We start from the raw sequence: 22,550 nt of genomic DNA on the forward strand, positions 1-22,550 counted from the left end.
ATTCATCTATTGAAGGGCTTTTAGGTTGGTTCCACAGTTTAGCTATTGTGAATTGTGCTGCTATAAACATTTATGTGTCTATGTCCCTATAATATGCTGTTTTTAAGTCCTTTGGGTATAGACAGATATCTGGGTCAAATAGCGGTTCCATTCCCAGTTTTCCAAGGAATCGCCATAACTACTTTCCATATTGGCTGCACCAATTTGCAGTCCTACCAGCAATGTATGAGATAACTGTATTTGTGTAGATTTGTCTCTGTGTCCTCTATTCTGTACCTTTGGTCTACCATTCTATTTTGGTGTCAACACCATGGTGTTTTTATTACTATTGCTCTATAGTATAGTGTAAGTTCTGGTATAGTGATGCCTCCTGCTTCACTCTTCCTGCTAAGGATTGTTTTAGCTATTCTGGGTCTCTTCTTTTTCCAGATGAATTTCTTGACTGCTTTTTCTATTTCTATGAGGAATATCATTGGGATTTGGATTGCAATTGCATTAAATCTGTATAGTGCTTTTGGTAGTATGGTCATTTTGATAATATTAATTCTGCCTATCCAAGAGCAAGGTAGATCTTTCCATCCTCTAAGGTCTTTTTTTGATTTCTTTCTTTAGGGTTCTATAATTGTCATTATATAGATCTTTCACCTCTTTAATTAAGTGGTTTCCCAAGTATTTAAAAAGCATTTGACAAAATGCAGCACCCCTTCATGCTCAAAACACTAGAAAAATTAGGGATATCAGCAACATATCTCAACATCAAAAAGGCTATCTATGCCAAACCCCAGGTCAACATCATTCTAATGGAGAAAAATTAAAGACATTCCCTCTAAAAACTGGAACAAGACAGGAATGCCCTCTTTTTTTTTTTTTTTTTGCTTTAGTATATTGAACATCTTTCTAAAATAAACTATGAGAAAGCCATTCTAATTCAGTGGAAGAGATGCTGAAGGATTCAAGATTAACATCCATTATTAGCAATGTAAAACGGAGGGAAAGATCCTTGAATTGTGCTCGTAGAATTCTGCCCCCATGGGAGATGGAAGGGTCAAGCTGAAAGCCATCAATGGGAAAGATGAAGAAAGATGGGCTCTCAGAGCAGGGGTTTCTGGCTAGAAGCTGTTCCTTGCTCACTGGGTCAATTTTTTCACCCAGCCCCCTCAGGCTGATTCTCTAGGCTAAGATGGTTGAGATGGTGTTTGCTGTAGTCGAGAAAGAAAGTGGCTGGCTGAACCCAGGGATAGTGCTGAAAAGCTTCCCCGAGTCACGCTTGGCTCAGGCTTCTCCATGGAAGATGGACAGGGGGAAGGGAGGTGCTGGCACCAAGTGAGGGCTTGGCACAGGAGGAATGCCCTCTTTCACCACTTCTATTTAACATAGTTCTTGAAACACTGGCCAGAGAAATTAGATAGACAAAAGAAATTAATGGGATACACATAGGAAAAGAAGAACTCAAATTGGCACTATTTACTGATGATGATTCTATACCTAAAAGACCCTAAAAGCTCCACCAGAAAACTTCTGGAACTAGTAAATGAATTCAGCAAAGTAGCAGGATATAAAATCAACACCCATAAATCAAAGGCATTTCTGTGTATCGGTGACAAATCCTCAGAAATGGAAATGAGGAAAACCTACCCCATTTATAATGGCCTCGAAAAAATAAAATATAATACTTGGGAATCAACTTAATGTAATGAGAGAGGTTAAGGTTCTATATATTGAAAAGTATAGAACCCTAAAGAAAGAAGTCAAAGAAGACCTTAGAAGATGGAAAGATCTACCTTGCTCTTGCATAGGAAGAATTAATATTATCAAAATGACCATACTACCAAAAGCACTATACAGATTTAATGCAATTGCAATCCAAATCCCAATGACATTCCTCATAGAAATAGAAAAAGCAATCATGAAATTTATCCCATGTCATTTTCAAGAGCCCAGGAAAACATCCATATACAAGTCTGGGAACATTTGTTTCAAGTCAACTGCATGAAGGAATTAAGTTCATTAAGCCCAGGAGAAAAATAAAAAAGTTGAATTTTTAGGAAATTCAGATTAAGGAATTCAATTCAGTGAGTCAAATGTAAAATATATGAACAATATTAAACGTCTAAAGTTCTTGCCTTTTAAAAACTGGTTTTCAGACACATCTATTTGATTTATAACTATGGATTATTTTGCTTTGGCTTTAATTTATTCTTTAGGATTGAAAAACATAAATTACACTGAATCATTATGAATCTTAATTTATTACTATTTAACTTTACCAGTATAGGTAGAAGACAAACCAGTTAATAATGCTCTCAATGTAACTAATTAGTAAGGTAACACTCAGATATTGTGGCAGACACTATTTCCTGCTCAGTGATCATGCCCCTCCTTCCTAATAGAGTCCTAATTTGGGTTGAGGCAAAGATTTCTTTGAGAATGAAAAAAGAAAATCAGTGTCCCAGGGTCATATAAAGTATCTTTTTGGCCAATAAATGTAAGCATATGGAAGGGATTCTGAGAAAACTATTATTCTCTGGAAAGAAAGTAACAGATCCAGTTGGCACACATATTATATTTGCCCTTTTCCTTTTCCTCTTCTTTCTTCCCACAAGTAGAATAGCTATCTTATGACCAAAAAATGGGAAGAAAAATTGGATGAAAAGCATCTGTCAAGGGGATGGGTAGACCAGGAAGACAGAAAGAATAGCCTATGCATCTCGAGACATTATTTTATGAGAAAAATAAATCCTTCATTTGTACCTCTATTGTGTGAAGTTTTTCTTTTTCATGCAGCTAAAGGCAATAATGGTAACACAAATATTATATTTAAAATTGAAAATAACTCCAGTTTTGAGGAATATAATTACCTTAACAAGTTTCTGCACATCACTTTTCATGAGGGTTCTATCCATGTTAAAGCCATTACTTGGATCCAGGACAACAGCTTTCACCTGAGAGTAGGAAGAGTTCATCAAGCAATTTTATTTTATATTATCATGAAATTAACTTACTGTGCTTCCTTCTTTTAAACAACTACCTCTTGATTACTCAAAAATGATTTTTTAGGTATTTTTCCTATGATCCAACTCATCAACTCCTTCAATACAGGGTGAAGAAAGGGAGTAGTAAACATCAAATCTGAAAATGGTGCTAGAAAAATTAGATGGGGAGGGGTTGGGGTTGTAGCTCAGTGGCAGAGTGCTTGCCTAGCATGTGTGAGGCACTAGGTTCGATTCTCAGTACTGTATGCAAATAAGTAAAATAAGGGTCCATTAACACTTAAAAATATATTTTTAAAAAGGGTATATGGGGAAATAAGTTAAAAGCAATGGTAAGATTTTAGATTGGAAAACTATGGTAAATTTAATCATATTTTCATTGTGTATTAGTAGTTAACCAAACAATAACAGATACACCCAGAAACTCAAGTTGAGGCAGTAAGATCACAAGTTCCAGGCCAGTCTGGGTGACTTAATAAGGCCCTGTCCAGAAAAGAAGGAAGGAAAGAAGGAAAGAAAGGAAAAAATGATAAGTATGTAGGTATGGAAGGAAGGGAATGGCAGCAGGGAGGCTGGGGATGTAGCTTAGTGGTAAAGCACTTGGCAAGCAACAGGTCCTGGGTTCCATTCCCAGCAGCACAAAGAGAGAGAGAGAGAGAGAGAGAGAGAGAGAGAGAGAGAGAGAAACTAAAAATTTTTAAAAATCTTACAAATTAAAAAAAAAATTGACATGCTTTCCAGACATTTAAAAGTTATTTTTCACTAACTTGTCTGAAGAGGTCAGTTTGTTTTCAACTAAAAAACATCTAGGAAAGCTTCACAGAATTTTAAGGGAAAAATGGAGACCACACTAAAAAATGTTAATAAAGAAATAATTTGCAACAACAGTCATTCTTACCATAAAAGCAACCAGAGTTTCAGAAACAATCTCCCCATGAGCTGCACATTCTTGTCCTATTTCTCGTATGATATTCTTTATAACACTTTCTGCTTGAGTGAGAGGCATTCTGGCTAAATAAAACAATGATTTGTTTTTTTAATAATTGCAGTTATATATTAATTTTTCTCTTCAGGTTTCTCCACTATTTATAAGGAGACATAATACTATTTGTTAACTTATTGCTATTTAATTATTAGCATCTAGGCCCCTCCTGTTTATCTTTTTAAATGAAGGGCTTTAGAGGTTTAGCACTATTTGAAGGAAAAAAATGAAGAAACTTAACCCCCTGATCCCCTATGAAGGCAGCACAGTACAGCCTAAAAAAGGAAATGTTTATTAATGCTATTCCAGCACATCCAGTTAATGACCTTTCAAATCTAAGGGAATTTGGGGGAAAACAATTTGTTCAGGTCATTGAAATTCTCTTTTCTGCACATCCAAGTTGGAATATTAACTCTATTTAAGAAAAAACACTAAAGGAAAAAAAATCAGTTAATTATCATAGAAAAAATGAATTCCTGGTTATTAATTTCACTTATTGGAACAGCAGTCCACTTTACCATTTGAATATAGCCTTTGCTGCTCTGCCACTGCAAATTATTTTTAAAATGGACATGTTTCTTTCTCTTCCTTTCTCCCAGCTCTCCTCTAATCTCACTCTGTCCCTAATCTCAAGGGAAACAGGATTACCTTTCCTGCCCATTTTAGGCAGATTTATTTGTCCTGAGTACACACCCATCATAGGAAAGCAGTAACCCAGATTTGGGAGATGGTAGAAGATTTCAGAAATTCCCAAATTAACAAGTGAATTAAACTCCAACTGAGTGGAACCTAGTCTTTGAATCACCTCTTTAAAAGCCCAGCATTCTGGCTGATGGGCAGAATCACTGCCTCTGGAACAGGAGTCCCGCGTGTTTCTCATTTGTTAACAAAGCAATAAAACATCTTTTTCCTTTTACTCAAAAACTGTCGTTGGGCTGGGGTTGTAGCTCAGTGGTGAAGCGCTTACCTCTCGTGAGTGAGGCACTGGATTTGATCCTCAGCACCACATAAAAACAAAACAAAGGTATTGTGTCTATCTACAATTAAAAATAAATAAATAAATAAATAAATATCTCAACAACAACAACCCAACCACGTCCTCATTGTTGTATTGGCATCAGGGACAAGGACCAAGCTTTCGATGACATTATAAACCAGGAAAGAGTGGTAGGTTTTAATCAAGCTTCCTCATTTTCCTGATTATCAGTTTGAGGAACTTAGCTTGTAGAGAATAACAAACGCTACTCTAGGTAAAATTGACGCTCAGCATCAGCACGGGGAGGATAGGTAAGTGGCATTTGGCGTTTTGTCTAGGAACACACGGCTTTCAAAGTGACCTGGCCATAACTGAGGTCTGGGCACTTGCTTCACCCTTTGGGAGATAGTTCCCTCACCTGGGGGGGGGGGGGAGGAAACTATTAGTCCCTCTAACGGAGTTATTGAGGACTAAGTGAATTCATATATTTAGTAGCTAAAAATGTGCATAGCATAAGGTAAGCGGTTAAAACAGTCGTTTTGAAATAAGAAGCCAAAGAACGTGGCCGCGCAAGTGTGGCATGGGTGTGAGACTGTGAAGGACGCCCCTCACAGGTTGGGTGTGAGACCTGCGCCTGGAAGGCTCAGGCGCCCCTGCAGCGCGGCTAAGAGGTCTGACCTGGGCGCCTCCGGCCGGAAGCGGCCCCCGTTCCCTCCGGCCCTCTCAGCGGCCGCGGGGTCCTCCAGCAGCCCCGGCTCTGCCCGCAGCACCACGCTCGCTCCTCACAGGGTGCCCCGGCAGTTCAGGGCGCGGAGCCCCGAGTGGCCTGACCTTGGCTGGAGCGGAAAGCAGAAGCCGTGGCTGCGCCGACCCTACCTCCAAGCTTTCGCTGAGGCCTTCGCGGCCGCAGGGAGATCTTCGCTACCGCCGCGTTACCATGGAGATCTAACGCTGTGGGTGGGCCCCGAGTGTGGGTGGGGCCTGTGGGCGAGGCGCGCTCCTCTGGGAGTTCCTTTCCCCAGAGAGGGCGGGAGAGTTAAAACCAAAGAAACCGGAGGACTGGAATCTCAGACGGAGAAAGGCACGTTCGCTCGGGCCACACCTCAAAGGTTAAGATGTGGACACGAAGGTTTTAAACCAGAATATGAACTTGCTAGCGCGGGAACCTAGAGGATGACTTAAAAGCGGAGGGATGGAGGGGTGAGGGAAAAGATTGGGATCCTTAATAGGCTTCTTATAAAAGTATCTAGTTTTAAAAAATAATGCAGTTTTATTTAATGCACTGTTACTGAAAGGGGGTCTGTAACGGGGTGCTCCAAAATTCCCAAGGTTTACAAATGAAACTGCATATTTAAACAAATTAAACTGCACATTTTAGAAGCACAGGATAAGGACCCTCTGTGTAGGAGTAGGGATAATGTCGTTTTCTCACTTAAAAATAATGTTCGTTATGCTCACCTTCAAATATGAAAGTGTGGAACAAGGTTGAACAGACATTAACAACAGAGTCTCAAATAACTAAGGCTTATTTTTAAACAGTAATTTTCTCAAATTGTGAACGCAATTCGCATAGTATACTTAAGGGTGTTCGGAGATTAGTAGACATAACACAAAACTCAAGAATACACAGGTCAATGTGCAGTAAATTTTATTTATTTCTTCCTAGAAAACTTCCTGAAACGTAGATGAAGCCTATGTTAAAATAGATGTTCAAGGCAGCAATTTTTGTAATAGCACAACACTGGAAATCCAAACATCTGATATTTAAGGAATATTGATAAAAAGAAATGTTAATCATTAAAAATAATATGAACAATAACTTTGTGTGTGTTTTGTATTTTTAAAATTCAAATGCAAAAATTATACATAATATAAACTCAACTATAGTCGCATGCACATCATATATAAAAAGTTCAGAACTGGGGTTGTAGCTCAGTGGTGAGCGTTTGCCTCACAAACAATGGGTTCAAACCTCAGCACAAGGTATTGTGTTCAACTACTTCTAAAAAATAAATTTAAAAAAAATTCTGGCTATTTATAGATGCGGAATTCAATTAAGTATACAAATATACTTAATATGTAAAGTATATATTACTTATAAGTTAAAACATTAAATATTTTTAAGATGGTAAGAATAATTTCATCATGTTAAGTATAATTTTAAACTAGTACAAACCCTGGCATAAATACTTCCTTATGTGTCTGATACTGCTAATTCCCTATTCAGTATCATTTTCTTCTCCCTCCTTACTAACTCTGTACTGAGAATGATAGTATATTCACTCTCTCTCTCTCTCTCTCTCTCTCTCTCTCTCTCTCTCTCTCTCTCTCTCACACACACACACACACACTCTCTCTCTCTCTCTCTCTCTCTCTCTCTCTCTCATCCCCCCACCTTGGTTGTAGATAGACACAATATCTTCATTTTTATGTGGTGCTAAGGATTAAACCCAGTGACTCACGCTTGCAAGGCAAACACTCTACCTTTGAGCTACAACCCCAGCCCAATAGTACTCTCTTGAAAACAAAAAAGATCTCTCAACCCCCTTTTCAGCAAGGTGTGTCCTGTAACTTGGTCCTGGCCAATGGAATGTGAATGTAATCACTGAATGAGGAATCTGGGGAAAGCCTTGTCATTTTATGTCTATATCCTCCCTTTTCCTTCTGAAATGAGAATAATATTTTGACTAAAACTCCAGTATCCTTATTATGAATGTGAAGATGAGGGTCACACCCTAAAGGTAGAAGAACAAAAATTAAAAAGGAGTCTGAATTCTGGTGAAATCACAAGGAGTCCATTTCAGCTTCATGTTTAGCTACTCCAGATTTCCTGTAACATCAGAGAAAATAAACTTAATCTCACTAAGACTTAAGACAAATTCTATATGCAGCCAAACTGAATCTCTGCTATAACAGTTATGACTTTAGAAATATTGTTTAGTTTTTATATTCTCCCTAATTCTTTATTTCTCCCTGCAGCCACACCCTTGCCCCGGACTTGGGTGGAGTATCCTTCCCTGCACCTTGACCTTTAGCTTAGCCATAAGACTTGCTTTGGCCAGTGAGATCTGATGGAGGTGATGATGTGCCAAATTCAGAGTCAATGCATTAGGACCACATAAGTCTAATACTAATAATTTCTCTCTTGAGCTTGTGTAATTGCCATGAGAACATAGACTGACCAGCTCTTTGGTCCCAAGAGAAGAATGAGATGCATATGCACAGAATTGCCTGAACTAATTTGTTTGTTTGTCTTGGAGATTGAACCCAAAATTTCATGCATACTAAGCAAGCTCATATATATACATTTTTTAGAACCTTATGGTTATATATATAGTTTGTCAGGATTCATCCAACTGGAAATTGATTTCAGTTCATGATCCCTCCTTTTCCCTCACCATTTTCCCTCTTGTTCTCCCCATTTCTCCTTCCTCTACTCCACTAAACTTCCTTTTGCTCACCTACTAATTTTTATTTGATTGGTTCTTTATGTTATTCTATTCTTCCATCATCCTTTTCTTTATTTTACTCTAGCTTCCGCATATGAGAAAAAACATTCAACCTTTGAGTTTCTGAGTTTGGCTAATTTCACTTGGCATGATATTCTCCATTTCCATCAATACAGGCAAATGCCATAATCTCATTCTTTTTAATGCCTGAGTAGAACTCCATTATACATATAACATAATTTCTCAATCCATTCATCTATTGACAGGCATCTGCATTGATTCCATAATTTAGCTATTGTGAATTGTGCTGATATAAACATTGATGTGGCTGTGTTGCTGTAGTTTGCCACTTTTAGATCTTTTGGGAGAATTCCCAGGATTAGGATAGCTGGGTCATATGGAGTTTATATCCCTAGTTTTTTGGGGAATCTCCAAACTGGCTAAGCAAGTATTCTACCACTGAGCTACATCCTCAGCCCTGGATTGACCTTTCAGTGAAATAAAGAGATGACTAACTGTGCCCAGTACAGAACAGCCAAATTATAAATGTGTGAAAATAAATGAGTATTGTTTTAAACCACTGAGGTTTTGAGTGGCTTAGTATATTGTATTATTGTGGTAATAGTTCATTTGCAAACTTGTTAATGATCCAAATTTCTCATTTATAAAATATTTAATAGTATATATCTCAGAATTGTTGTGAGAATAAAAAAGTAATCCTCATAAAGCATTTAGTAGGTTAGGTGTAGACAAAAAGATCAGGTACTCCAGGGATAATTTTGCACTACCACTATGTAATGACTACCCAGCAGTCTTCATTGAATTCTTTAGTTTCCACAAAGGACTGTCCACTGTTGCTGGTCAGAGTTTGCAAGTCTCCCTGCCAGCTCTGGGAATTATCTAGCTTACAATTCCCTGGTCATTCTATAATTGGTTCTGTGACTTTTCAATGTATGCATGCACAGCCAAGTATTTAGGAAACACTCAGATTTCTGAAGTTCCTTCAGTTTTTTGGTTTGGGGGGTTTTGTTTTGTTTTGTTTTGTTTTTGCATAGCTTCACCAATGAGACCAGGGCAAAGGACAGGTATTGATTATCAAAGAAAAAGAAACAGGTAAATATCACTTCCCCATTAACTAGTTGCTAACAGCCTCTGGGGGAGCAGAAGAATCACACTTTCCAACACAAGCAATCACACCCTGGATGGCTCTCTTCCTGCCTTTTGGTCACTTTTGGTCAGTTAGGCATGAGAAGAAAGGAAACCTAAAATCTATAAAGGGGCAAGATACCCCCTCTCCCTCCAGCACCAGCTCTGCTGGTTCCCATGCTCTCTGGAGGAGTCTTTCTTCTTTCCTGTGTCTCTGTCTCTGTCTCTGTCTCTCCCTCTTCCTGTCCCTCCCCTGTTTCTTAAATAAAATTTACTTTGCTCTTGCCTTGGCATTTCTTGGTATGTGCTCTTCAACGCTGGGGGAATGAGGACCTGACCTGATTTTTAAAACCTGTATCAGCTTCACCCCCTCAAAACTGCCTGAAAATTCCAGCTTCCTCTGCATCTGTGAATTCTGACCTCTGTTCCCTCAATTCTTCCAGCGTCTGGGATCTGGAAATTGCCTCCTTACAGATAGTTGAGAAAATCATGGTGTTTAACTCATTTGTTTCCTCTTGATCAGGTGTCATATCACTGTGCTGTTTTCCAGTGTCTGAAAACATTTGTTTTAGATGTTCTGGTTCAGTTTCTAGTTGTTCGTGGCAGGAATTTAAATCCAGTTCTTGTGTCCATCATGGCCAGAAGTAGAATCTGTTGTTGTTGTTGTTTTTACAGATTCATATATTTCTATTTTATCAAAATGTAACAATTTAAATTCGTTGGGAAACTTGCTAACAGTCCTGACATTCACACATGTTCAGATCAAAATGACACATGACCATCTGATTGTCAACATGACCAACTTCTGTCAACACAGACCATCACTATCTTTCTCAAAGAAGAGTCTGAGCCTATTAATGCCAGACATTCAATAACATGTAGCAAATGCATAAACTGAGGTCCTCATCACTGATGTAATGCCATTCAGAAGCCATGTTTTCATTTTTTTCCATCAATAACAAAGGATCTGATAGTTCTGAACTGTGGCAAATAATATTTCCATTTTCTTCACATTCCTATACCTAGTTAAACTTTTATTTTTTTATTTTAGGTATACATGACAGTAGAATGTATTTGGACATATTATACATACATGGGGTATAATCCATTATAATTTTGGTCCCTTTCTTGCGGTTGAACATGATGTGAAGTTACACTGATCATGTATTCACATATGAAAATAGGAAAGTATGTCCAATTCATTCTACTGTCTTTCCTATTCCTATCCCCCCCTTCCCTTCATTTCCCTTTGTCTAATCCAATAAACTTCTACACTTCCCCTCCCTACCTTCCCTTGTTATGGATTAGCATCCACATATCAAAGAGAACATTCAGCCTTTGGTTTTAGGGGACTGGATTATTTTGCTTAGCATGATACTCTCCAGTTCCATCCATTTACTGGCAAATGCCATAAGTTCATTTTTCTTTATGGCTGAGCAATATTCCATTGTGTATATATACCACATTTTCTTTATCCATTCATCTGTTGAAGGGACCCTAGTTTGGCTCCAAAGCTTAGCTATTGTGAATTGAGCTGTGTCATCATAGTATGCTGATTTTAAGTTCTTTGGGTATATGCAGAGGGATGGGATAACTGGGTTCCATTCCAAGTTTTTGAAGGAATCTCCATACTGCTCTCCAGTGTGGTTGTACCAGTTTGCAGTCCCACTAGCAATGAATAAATCTTTTCCCCCACATCCCTACCAATTATTTGTATTCTTGAAAATTGCCATTCTGACTGGAGTGAAATGGAATCTCAGTGTAGTTTTAATATGCATTTCTCTAATTGCTAGAAATATTGAACATTTTTCATATATTTTTGACCATTCATATTTCTTCTAGAAGTAGAATCTTGAATAATCTCAAAGAGAAAATGATGGGAGATAGTCATGTAGGAGGATAGAAGAATGAGCTTATTCAAAGACTTCAGTAATTTTCAGTAGCTACTGGGAAGCAATGAATGCTCATCTGTGGGTTAGAATCATGAAGTTAAAAGCAATCTGCCCACTTAAGTGATTTTCTTCAGAAACTGTTCAGCAGTTCAGGAACAGCATGGGAAGAATAGTCTGCAACTGGGGTGTAGCCAGAGGTGCTGTGAGTGCATTTGACTCTGCATGGGTCAACATCAGCAATTTTGTAATTCTTTAGAAATTGTAAAACCTAAGCTAAAGTGCCCATCTGCTAACATATATAATTAACATTAGGAAGAATAGAGTTTACAAAACTATTTCACAGATAGATAATAACTCATCTGTTCCTTAAAATGTCCTCAAAAGGAAATGAACTGTGTTTTCATTTTATAGATACGGAAATCAAGATTCAGAGGCTATGAGAGACTAGCCTGAGATGATGAAACTGCCAAGTCACAGAGCTCTCTTATTTTTATTGCTCTAATAGGAGTTAAAATTTGAGAAGAACTCTTCTAGGCTTGTGAGAAAAGTTCTAGCCTTTTTCCCTAGGGGGAAAAAATGCACAAACCTCCTGATTTTGCATATAATTACGAGAATTCACAGATTTCATGAAGCTCACACATCAGTAGGATCTTGGTTTTAAAAAATCTTTATCTTTGGCCTGGGGTAGAGTGTTTGCACAGCATTTGGGTTTGATCCTCAGCATGGAAGAAGAAAAAAAAGCCTAAAGCCTCATCTTCAATCTGTCCCTGTACAGGTTAAAATATATATAAACAATTGTTATTGTTTATATGTAAGTATATAATTTATATGTAACTAAATGAACAATTATATAATTGTTCACTTTATAATTATTTATTCCACAATGCATATGTTATGCTGACTTTTTAAAATGTATGTTATATTTCATAATTAAAAATTAAAGTCACAATTAAGTAGAACTTCTCTACTTTTAATTATGCTTTTTGGCTACCAACCATTAAAACAGAGCTATATTTTAAACAAAAATCCTCCAAAGTTAAAAAATACAGATATTGTGCTTTTTACTCTGTTGTGCTGTTGTTGTTCTTCTTTTTGTCTTCTTTTTTTTTTTTAACATAGCTACTGTTAACCTATGTAAAATACATGGCGTTTCAATTTTAAAACTGTGAAAATCACAGAGTACTGTAATTAGCTGGGATTTTTTCTCCTTTTCCAGTTTAACTTTTCTTTTCCATAAAGAGGCTGAATAATGGCTGAGTTTTCAGGGCAATGATGAGAAAGAAATTGTGGAACAAGCAAGACAGTGCAAGTCACCCTAATTCTAGCTTCTCCTGGGATAAGCAGGAGCTATTTTTGTCTGCTTTTCCATATCCTTTCAGGCAAGAGGCTCACAAGGGCATTTCTTAATCATCTCCCTTACACATATTCCTTTTTAGAAGTTACTTACGTGGGCACAAGTATGGAAAAGAAAAATAAAGCACACAGTTGAGTTTTCTGATACTAAAATAGCATAGCCTCTAAGGTCATTTATCAGGCCCTTAGAAATGTACTTTCCTGTGTGAGATTCATCCATCTTTAAGGGTAAGAGAAAGAATGAGTAAGAGCATTAATTTCTTACTTCCCTTGTCTTCCTCCATCACTCCAGTCAGTCAGTGAGGAAACTGAAGAACTTAGCATCAATTTTCATAGCCAAAATCAGGGAGAGGAAAATGGGATTTTCCAAGCATGTAAGTTACTACTCTTTCACATATTACAAAAGAAACCAAAATTACAAGAAAACAAAATGAAAAAGAAACGAATCAATGAATTCTGGCATATTCATACCCAAGCCTCTTTTAAAAGGTGGGTATTGAACCCTGCCTGACGCCAAGACCACCAACTCCAATTTTAAATCAAATTAAATCAAGCTTGTATTTGTGTACACAAAAGCTGGCAAATGACTGTCTCACCCGAAATCCCAGCCAGAGAACAGCACCCCAGCTCTCCAGGAACAAGGTTTTATAGCACAAAGAGTTGCAAAGGGGGGTGTCTTGAGAACTTACAGATAATAGGATTTTGACAAGCATAATACAAAGGTAGATAGTAGGTTAAGATCTACATGGCATGATATTTCAAGGTAGGGAGTAAATGCAGATCCCAACATAGAATTTATGAGGTGCCACTGAGGTTTTGGAGAGGGTTGTTATCTGGTCAGGAGAAGCCAGGCATGGGTGAGTTCAAGGCATGGGCAGGAATCCCAAACAAGTTTAGAAATCACAGTAATTTATAGTAAAACAGAAATTAACTTTTCATGATTTTTGTGACAAGATGGCTCCCAGTCTTAAGATGGAATTCGGCTGGGTTCTTCAGTGAGGGCCCTTATTTCTTAGAATTATAAATCAGGCACAGTTTCACACACATGGTCTTAATCAGGAAGACAGGATCCGAAGCATAAGAACCTTTGCTTTTATAGCATCTGTGGCAGAGATTCTCAACTCTAGAGACCCAAGGGAAAACATATTGGCAACACAGATGCATTCTGATTTGCCTTGTTTGTTTATTTACACACATGAATGCATTGCTGTGGTGTCATTGTTGAGGTGTCCAGTTGGGGTCCAAGTTCTTGGTGTCCCAAAGAATTGAGCAAGACACACAGAAGTACAGATGTATTGAAAGTAGCATTCCATTAAGTAGAATGGAATATACCGAGCAAGAGAGGGAGGCTCAGTCCCCAATGTCTGGAAGTTAGTGTCTTATATGCTGAGCTGTGAGGTGTTCTCTTTCCTGATTGAAGACCTTACCCCATTTGCTCCCATTGGTCACTTTACGATTAGAATATGTTCTACTTTCTCCCCTTTGGTTAGTTTAGAAAACCTGATTAGAATACCGTCTACTTTACTCTGGGCAGGGGAGCATGGGTGGAATGGAGGAACTTCAGATTGGACAAAGGGGAGGGAGGGGAAGGGATAACAGGATTGAACAAAGGGGAAAGGAGGGGGCATGGGAATAGGAAAGATGGTGGAATGAGTTAGACATCATTACCCCAAGTACATATTTGAAGACATGAATGGTGTGAAAATACTTTGTGTATCACCAGTGACTTGAAAAATTGTGCTCTACCTGTGTAATATGAAATGAATTATATTCTGCTGTCATATATAACAAATCAGAATAAATAAATAATTTAATTTTTAAAAATGCTGCCTAATTTACCCTATTGGTCATTTTAAATTAAGGAACTTATGGTGACAGCTGTCATGGTAATAAGACCTAAGTGGCAGGAGTTGTCATATAACAGGACTTATCACAAACAGGGACATGATGACCCCTCTCCCTGACTGGTTGTCCAGCAACATCTTTTTTATACCCTGCCTCCACATCTTGGCATCCCTGAATTCCTGCCTAACAGTGTAGCTTTGCTTGAAGGTGAATTTCTTCTGTCTTTTGTCCACCCACTCCCACACCTGTCTCCTCAATCCTTAACTAAAGACCAAGTCTTATGTCTCTTGAATTAATTCACTTTATTTCAGTTTATGCATTTATTAAAGTAACAATATTTTTCTCACCTGGATTACTGCAAAAGCAGCTAATTGAGCTTGCTTTCTTTGGTCTTACACTCCTTCCTCCATCTTGGAGGAGTAGACCTATAATAAAATGGCCTTAAAAAAAATATATATATATGATTATGTCATTCTCCTGTTTGAAATCTTTTGAAGGCTTCTGAATGGGCCTTGTGTAAATCCAGAGTCCTAGGGAAGCCATACCAGGCCCTTCATGGTTAGACCTCAGCTCCTCCACCCGAACTGAGTTCTCACAACTACTTCCCTTTTCCACCAAACCATACTCTTTCCATTCTCTGACCATGTTGAATTCACGAGTTGTTTCAAAATGTCCAGTTCTCTCTGACCTGAAGACCTTTGCATAGAGTTTACTTTATCTGAATGACCTCTTTCCTCTTCACCTGGTCAGTCTCTCCATGTCCTTGGAAGCCATCTCTTCTATGAAAGTTTGTCTGACCCACCAATTATGAGTTTAGGGTTCTAAACAGTCACTTCTACCTACTTTCAAAATATTTTTACCATGCTAAAAGGAATATTCCATACCAATCAAGCAGTCACTCCCCATTCCACTTCTCCTACTGTGATTTATCCCTGGCAAAGCTCAGTTACTTTATGGAAGTCTGTTTTCTTGTCTTTCTCTCACAATAGACCACAGCTCCTTGAGGGCAGCGAATATCTTGTTGAGTCCCCAGCACCTACAAACAGAGACTGGGATGTCATAGTTGGCAGAGTATTGGGATAGGGAGGTAAGTATAGGAGAAGGTGGGCGAAAAAAGAGGAGAAATTTTAGATGTCTTTAAATGAATGTCTTTACCAAAGGGTTTGAAAGATTTCAGAAGGAAAATATAATTTTGGAGAAAAGCAGAGGTATTTGAAGTACAGGGTTTCAGAAGAAGTGCTTCCTGTGACTATTTCAGCTGTGGATTTCCTGCCTTGGGATCCCATGAACTCTGAAGCATCCCTTTATGCATTTCTCAGGAGGAGAGATTGCTCTTGGCCTCCTCTTCCTCTCACGCCCCAAACTAGAGTCAGCAAGGTTGCCAGTGCTTGAGTTAGCTGAGCTAACTGACCCAGAGCATTAAATTTCTTGGGAAAGCAGGTATTGAATGTGAGGATGGGGCCTCAATTTGAATTATGTCTTTGTGAATCTTCCCATCCTAGGGGGCACTATTGCATGGCTCTCAAGGGCAAACTTCAATTTGTTGTTGTTGTTTAAATTTTTTAATTGTTCTTTTTTGATATACATGACAGTAGAGTGTATTTTGACGTATTACACATACATGGAGTATAACTTCCCACTCTTATACATGATGTGGAGTTACACTGGTAGTGTATTCATATATGAAAAAAGGAAAGTTATGTCCAGTTCATTCTACTGTCTTTCCTATTCCCTTCCCCCTCCCTTCCCTTCATTCCCCTTTGTCTAATCCAGTGAACTTCTATTCCTCCCTCCCCTTTATTGGGTGTTAACATCCACATATCAGAGAGAACATTTAGCCTTTGGTTTTGGGGGATTGGTTTATTTCACTTACCATGATAGTCTCCAGTTGCATTCATTTACCAGCAAATGCCATAATTTCATTCTTCTTTATGACTGAGTAATATTCCATTGTGTATATATTCTACATTTTCTTTATCCATTCATCTGTTGAAAGGCAACAGATGAATGGAACCAGCACTGAGGCTGATTTCATAGTTAAGGTATTGTGAATTGAGCTGCTATAAACATTGATGTGGCCGCATCATTGCAGTATGCAATTTTAAGTCCTTTGGGTATATGCCAAGGAGTGGGGCAATTTCAGTTTGAAATTGTCTAAACTTTTATTAGAGAAAGAATATTTTCTCAATTATCAAGGAATCTGCCTTGCTTTGTAGTGCATAAGTCCTCAATTTTGTGAGGAGAAAATTTTTTGATCTCCTTCCAGCTTTGCTGAAATTCTAAAAGAGCTGCATTCCACTTTTAGCAGTTGTTTTTGTGCAACTGAATAAACTCTGGGGATTCTATCAGATTATTTCAATTCAGTTGTCTCTCAGTTGGGAAGGGCTGGGTTACAAGCAGGAAGACAGTAACATATCATCTGAGTGACTCCTCTACACTTCAAGCTCATTATTATTAACACTAATCTCTCCAAACCTGTTCTGTTCTCTGCATTCTTTATTATGATGAATTGGCACTGATTTTACAGTATGCCCAAACCTGTTTATGGTAATCCCACCACTCTCCTTACTGTACCCTTCACACTCAGACATGTCATAAGCCTGCCCATTCTACCTGCTTAGCATGTCTCCTATCCCTTCCCTTCCCTAATTGTATGCCCTAACTCAGGCCTGTTACTAGAATGTCCTAAGTGTATTTGTTTCGACTTTATTATTACAGTGCTGGGGGTTGCACTCAGGGACTTGTGTGTGTTAGGCCAATGCTGAGCTACATCCCCAGCTCCTGCCTTGTCTAATATGGTAGCTGCTAACCAATGAAGCTATTTAAATTTAGTTAAAATTAAATGAAATTAAAAGTTCAGTTCTTCAGTTATAGTAGCCACATATGGCTGGTGGCTACTGTATTGGACAGGAAGATAGAGACCATTTTCTTCATTGCAGAAAGTTCTGTCAGACATTTCTCATCCCTGCTGCACTTGAACTCAAACTTTCAGGGGACTCCTTCCTTCAAATTCGTTTTGACTGAAGTGACTTCCTTTAATTTGATACTTGTCCAGCCCAATTGTGCCCTTCAAAACAGTTCAAATGTTCTATCCAGTTAATTCTTTCCCATCCAAACATCTCTCCTCTGTACAATTGGTCACTTCCTCATTTGAGTTTCCATTGCCCTCCTGCACACTTCTACCAGAGCGTCCCTAACACTCCCTGTCATCTCTTAGTAGTCACATCTTTTCCCCTTTACTACAGTGTGAGCTTTGGGTGGGGACAGGGCCCCAACCTTACTCATCTTTGTATCCACCCCTCCTAGAAGAATGCCTGGCATACACAATATGCTACTAACTATTTTGTGGAATGAGTAAACAGTGCAAAGAGATATTAAAAGATCAAGATTCTATCAGACTTCAGAAACACAGAACACCCATTTTAAATTTCTTGCTGACAGTTAAAAACCTTGAAGAGGAAATGTTTTCAGACAAATCATCAAAATACTGTATATCTTTTAAATTACAGTCTTATGCTAGATTTGTGTTCCACTTAAAATTAATACACGAGAGCCTTGACAATTTGAGAGGATAATTGAGGTGGTTTGACAGGTTAGTGAGTTAAGGCTTGACAGCACACAGAAACAATTCTGGCTTTAGTAAGTATTAGGTACACACTGTATAAAAAGCTTGAGAATTTGACTAGTCAATCAAGTATCTATTAAGCATCTAGGCTTAAAAATCACTTATTGGGACATTTTTCCATTATAAAAGCAACACATGCTTTTTAAGGAAAAACCTTATCACCTGCAGTTTCATTAAAAGATGAACATTGTTAACATGTTTGGGTGCTTAAACATTTTGTACTGATTCATGTTTGTTTTAACTTCCTGTCATACCTTGCACTGTTCTTTCTCTCAAGGTTACAACAGACATTTTCACATCTGATTAGGAACTATTTTTAAAAACTACATAATATGCATTGAGTGGCAGTGTTATAATTTACTGAAGTACTCCAGTTGTTGATTATTTCCCATGTTTTCAAGTTTTCACCATTATAAATGACACTAGAACAGACATCTTTCAAAATACAATATTTTTGTATTGCATGTAACTTCTTCAGGGAAGATTTCCAGATGGGAACTTTCTGAGCATTTTTAAAATCTGCTTCATTTTACTGCTTTTTTCCTGGTACCTAGAACAGTGCCCAGCACATGGGAGGTATTAATATTTATAGACATATTAGAAGTAAAACACATTAGAAACTCTTTAACATCAGAGAAATTTCTGAGACAAGAAGGATATAAAGACCAAATTGTGGGAAGAGACTTGCTTGGATGGAAGGTAGGAAACTCATGATGAGAATAAAACCTGAAAGAAATAGAGAAGGCAGTGTTGAGGGACTCGGAAAAGCAAAAAAACAGAATATGAACTGAAAAATCTGGTCATTTCATGTTCATCACAGTGTAACAATGTTTCAAAACATTTAAACTTAATAGACATTTAAATTTGATTTATCAAACTTCACTTTATGATTAGTACATTTTGTATCCTTCAAAGAAACCTTTGCCTACTCAAAAGATATGAACAAGGTGTATTGTTTTGCCTTTTTCATTGAGATATGTAATAGAAATTACTTTTGTGTTTGGTCAATTTTTATTTTTTTCCATATAGATATTTTTTTCCATATGGTTCCACTTGGTCTGGAACAATTTATTTGAAACTGTGTTCTTTCCCCATCACTTGTTTCCCCGTCTCTTGTTTGTCTTAATCAAGTATATGTACACGCATGGTATGTTGGTCTGTTTGGACATTGTTAGCACAAATGACACACACAAGATGAAGGCGGTAGACAGGAAGCAAACCTTGGATGGACAGGCTTTTCTTTATTCAGTACTCAGCAGAGGGTGGAATCAGTTGAGAAAACAACTAGCCTGGCTAGTTTTGGGGTCAGAAAATGGGAGCAGGCTGAAGCCAGGGTTCTGGGTCATAGAGGCTTCATTAGGGTGGGACAGGAGGGTGATTCCTGGGATTCATTTTATTGGGGTCCCTGCTGATTCATTAGGGTAGGGCAGAAATGTGAATAGGGAATTTCCTGGGGCTTAAGGTATTGGGGTCAGGTGACCCATTAGGGTGAGGGGTCAGATGCCAGTCAGGTAAGAGTTCCTTTTGTGTTCCTTTGCTCTGGCTGAGGCCTGGGATTTTAAATGACAATAACTTAGGGAAAATGTTCTTGGACTTATTTTCCATATTCTTCAGACATTCTATTCCATGTTTCAGAAAAGAATATTTTAGAACAGTATAGAATATTCTAGAATACTCTAGAAAGAATGTGTTATATCAATGCCATATTATATAAATTACTATAGCATTGCAATAAATCTTGATAAGAGCAAAGTTCTTTTTATTCTTCTTTAGATAGTATTGGCTAGTTTTGGCTCTTTGCCCTTTCATATAAAATTTAAAATCATCTGTGATTCTCACTTTTCCTGATCTGTACAATAGTGCTTATAAACCATTTGGTCATTATGGTATTTAAACTATTTAATATACAGAAAACTCTTAGGCATGGTGGTACATGCCTGTAATCCCAGTGGCTCCGGTGGTTGAGACAGGATTGCAAGTTCAAAGCCACCAATTTAGCAAAGTGCTAAGCAACTTAGCAAGACTGACTCAAAATAAAAAAGAGTTGGGGATGTAGCTCAGTGTTTAAGCACACCTGGGTTCAATCAATGGTACCAAAAGAAAAAGAAAAAAGAAAACTCTTAAGAGCAAGCCTGGAACAAGGTTATCACTCAAGAAAAAATGGTAGCAGTTGTTGTAAAAAAAAAAAAATCTCAAAGAGGGAGAATGTAATACAGCAGATAGGCGGTATGTGCATGCATACATGTGTGCGACTGTGTGTGGGGTGTGTGTGTATGTGTGTGTGTGTGTGTGTATGTGTGTGTGTGTTTTCAATGATATACATCTCTTCCTGAAAAACAGAGGTTTAACCAGAGGTGCATGGGGAGCTTCAAAGGTGGTGTGGACCTGACTTTTGTTTATACAGGTAGTATTATTTTCTGAAGAGAGGTTTCAACAGATTCTCAAAGGGTTTTTTGATTCCAGAAATGTTGAGAGGTTCAGATCATGGAAAAGATAGGATGAGAACAAGGTATAGGGCAGTGGGAGACTCCTGTTCAACAATCTCAGACCTCGTATTCTCCATCTTCTCATTGAATCAAACTGTTGGACAGAAGCGCTCAGGAATACAGCACAGTGGTGACATTAAGCAGAAGCATGGGGGTGGGTTCTTCAGACTCATATTCTTCCTCATTCATTCTTATTCAATCTAAGAAGAAGGAGTAGTGTGCTTTGTGAATGCAGCTTCTAGACAAATTCCCAGCCTCCTGCAGTATGAGGCTGCCTCCAGCCTATCCTTCACAGAACATCTGAGAGTAACCAAAAAATAAAAGGAAATTCATAGGGTGGTTTTAGGGAAAAGAGAGTAAGGCTGGCCAATCAACTGGCAGAGGTGGAATTGATAGGCCAAGTAACCCTTCTGGTTTCCTCATTTTATAAAACCATAAAAGGAACATATTGAACCAGAAGAGTCCAAGTAATCTAGTCCCGTAATCCTATCATTTTAATTTTTTTGGCGGCCCAGATTTGCTTCATTTGTGTACTTCCTCCAGCAGAACTCCCAAACAGGAATCTTGCACAGCTCAGATGGACATGGAGATATGGGGTAGGACAATGAATATTAATGTATATTTTCTGACTTCCAAGCTGGCCAGGATGGAGCTATTTTACCAATTATGGAATTTCAGGAGGTCCACTAGACTACTACGACCACTTCTGACCCTGAGATGGAGCAGAGATCTGTGCAGTCTAAATATCAAGGAATGGTGAAATGGAAAGTTTCTTTTTGTGGGATATCAGTGCTGTTAGTAAAGTTGAATTCTAATTTTGAAATGGCTAAAATTCCAAATTTGTGATGTCTATAGCATGTATGAGTGAGGTACTGTTAAAGCCAAATGGCAATCTTTATGAGAGAACTAATGGGAATGTGTTCTTCCAAGGTTCTGACTTTCTTTCCTAGATGGAAAAAGAATCAGATTATCATCCTCAAGAGATAAGCATAGTTCCTAAGAAGGAAGAAGTTCCTTCCTGCTGCATTAATGTCATTTATGTCATTTTTCATAGCAGTGTAAGAATTGTTTCCAAATTCAGCCTCAATGATTACAATATGTGACCACTATTCAAATAACTTAAATGATTTCCTATGTAGAACACAGAGCTTTTCTCATCTATGTGTAAGGGAGCCACCTGGTGTCAAAATAGAACTCTGCAACCACCATGCATTGATTCAGATGGAGAATTTTGCAGAATTCAAGAAGCTGACATCAAGTAATTTTAGGAGAAAGTGAACCACAGTACCCTCTGTTTTGGAAGTCAGAAAATATAATTAAGCTCTTATCCATTTATTACACTTTGAAATTCTCAAAGAGGGTGTGATACGCTGGAATTAGCAACATGGTCTGTAGCAAAAAATGTTTCTGCCAATTTTCTTCTTGGTGGTTTTGTAATGTTATTCTTCCCCCTGGACTCGTTTTTGCCTGTCCCAGTCCTACCCAACCTGGAAGTCAACTAAGTCTTACTCCTCCCTGAATATTGCCCACACCTCTAGCTCATAGAGGCCTCTCCTGCCTGCTTGGACCCTAACACTCTGCTTGATCCCTGAGCCACAACTTGAGGAAACTGGCACTTTCTCAAACAAACGCTGCTTCATCATGACATACACAAATAGCATTTACCATATGCCAACACTCTAGTAAGCACTTTAATTAACTCATTTAATTTTTTAACTATCCTAAGAAGTATTTTGGGGGGGCGAGGGGTACCAGGGATTGAACTCAGGGGCACTCAACCACTGAGCCACATTTCCAGCCCTATTC

At 38.2% G+C, this 22,550-nt stretch overlaps 1 protein-coding gene across 1 annotated transcript in view; it reads right to left on the reverse strand.

The window, feature by feature from the left end:
• Cfap206 (cilia and flagella associated protein 206) overlaps positions 1–3,996 on the reverse strand; it is a 36,777-nt gene extending 32,781 nt beyond the window's left edge. The window contains exons 1-2 of the mRNA XM_026411233.2: positions 3,889–3,996; positions 2,859–2,942 (exon numbers count right to left, since the gene is read on the reverse strand). Coding sequence (XP_026267018.1) covers positions 2,859–2,942; positions 3,889–3,996 — 192 coding nt within the window. The remainder of the gene's footprint in view (positions 1–2,858; positions 2,943–3,888) is intronic.
• Between the last annotated feature and the right edge of the window lie 18,554 nt (positions 3,997–22,550).

The sequence above is a fragment of the Urocitellus parryii genome, chromosome 8 (genome assembly GCF_045843805.1).
Source record: "Urocitellus parryii isolate mUroPar1 chromosome 8, mUroPar1.hap1, whole genome shotgun sequence".
Taxonomy (NCBI): domain Eukaryota; kingdom Metazoa; phylum Chordata; class Mammalia; order Rodentia; family Sciuridae; genus Urocitellus; species Urocitellus parryii.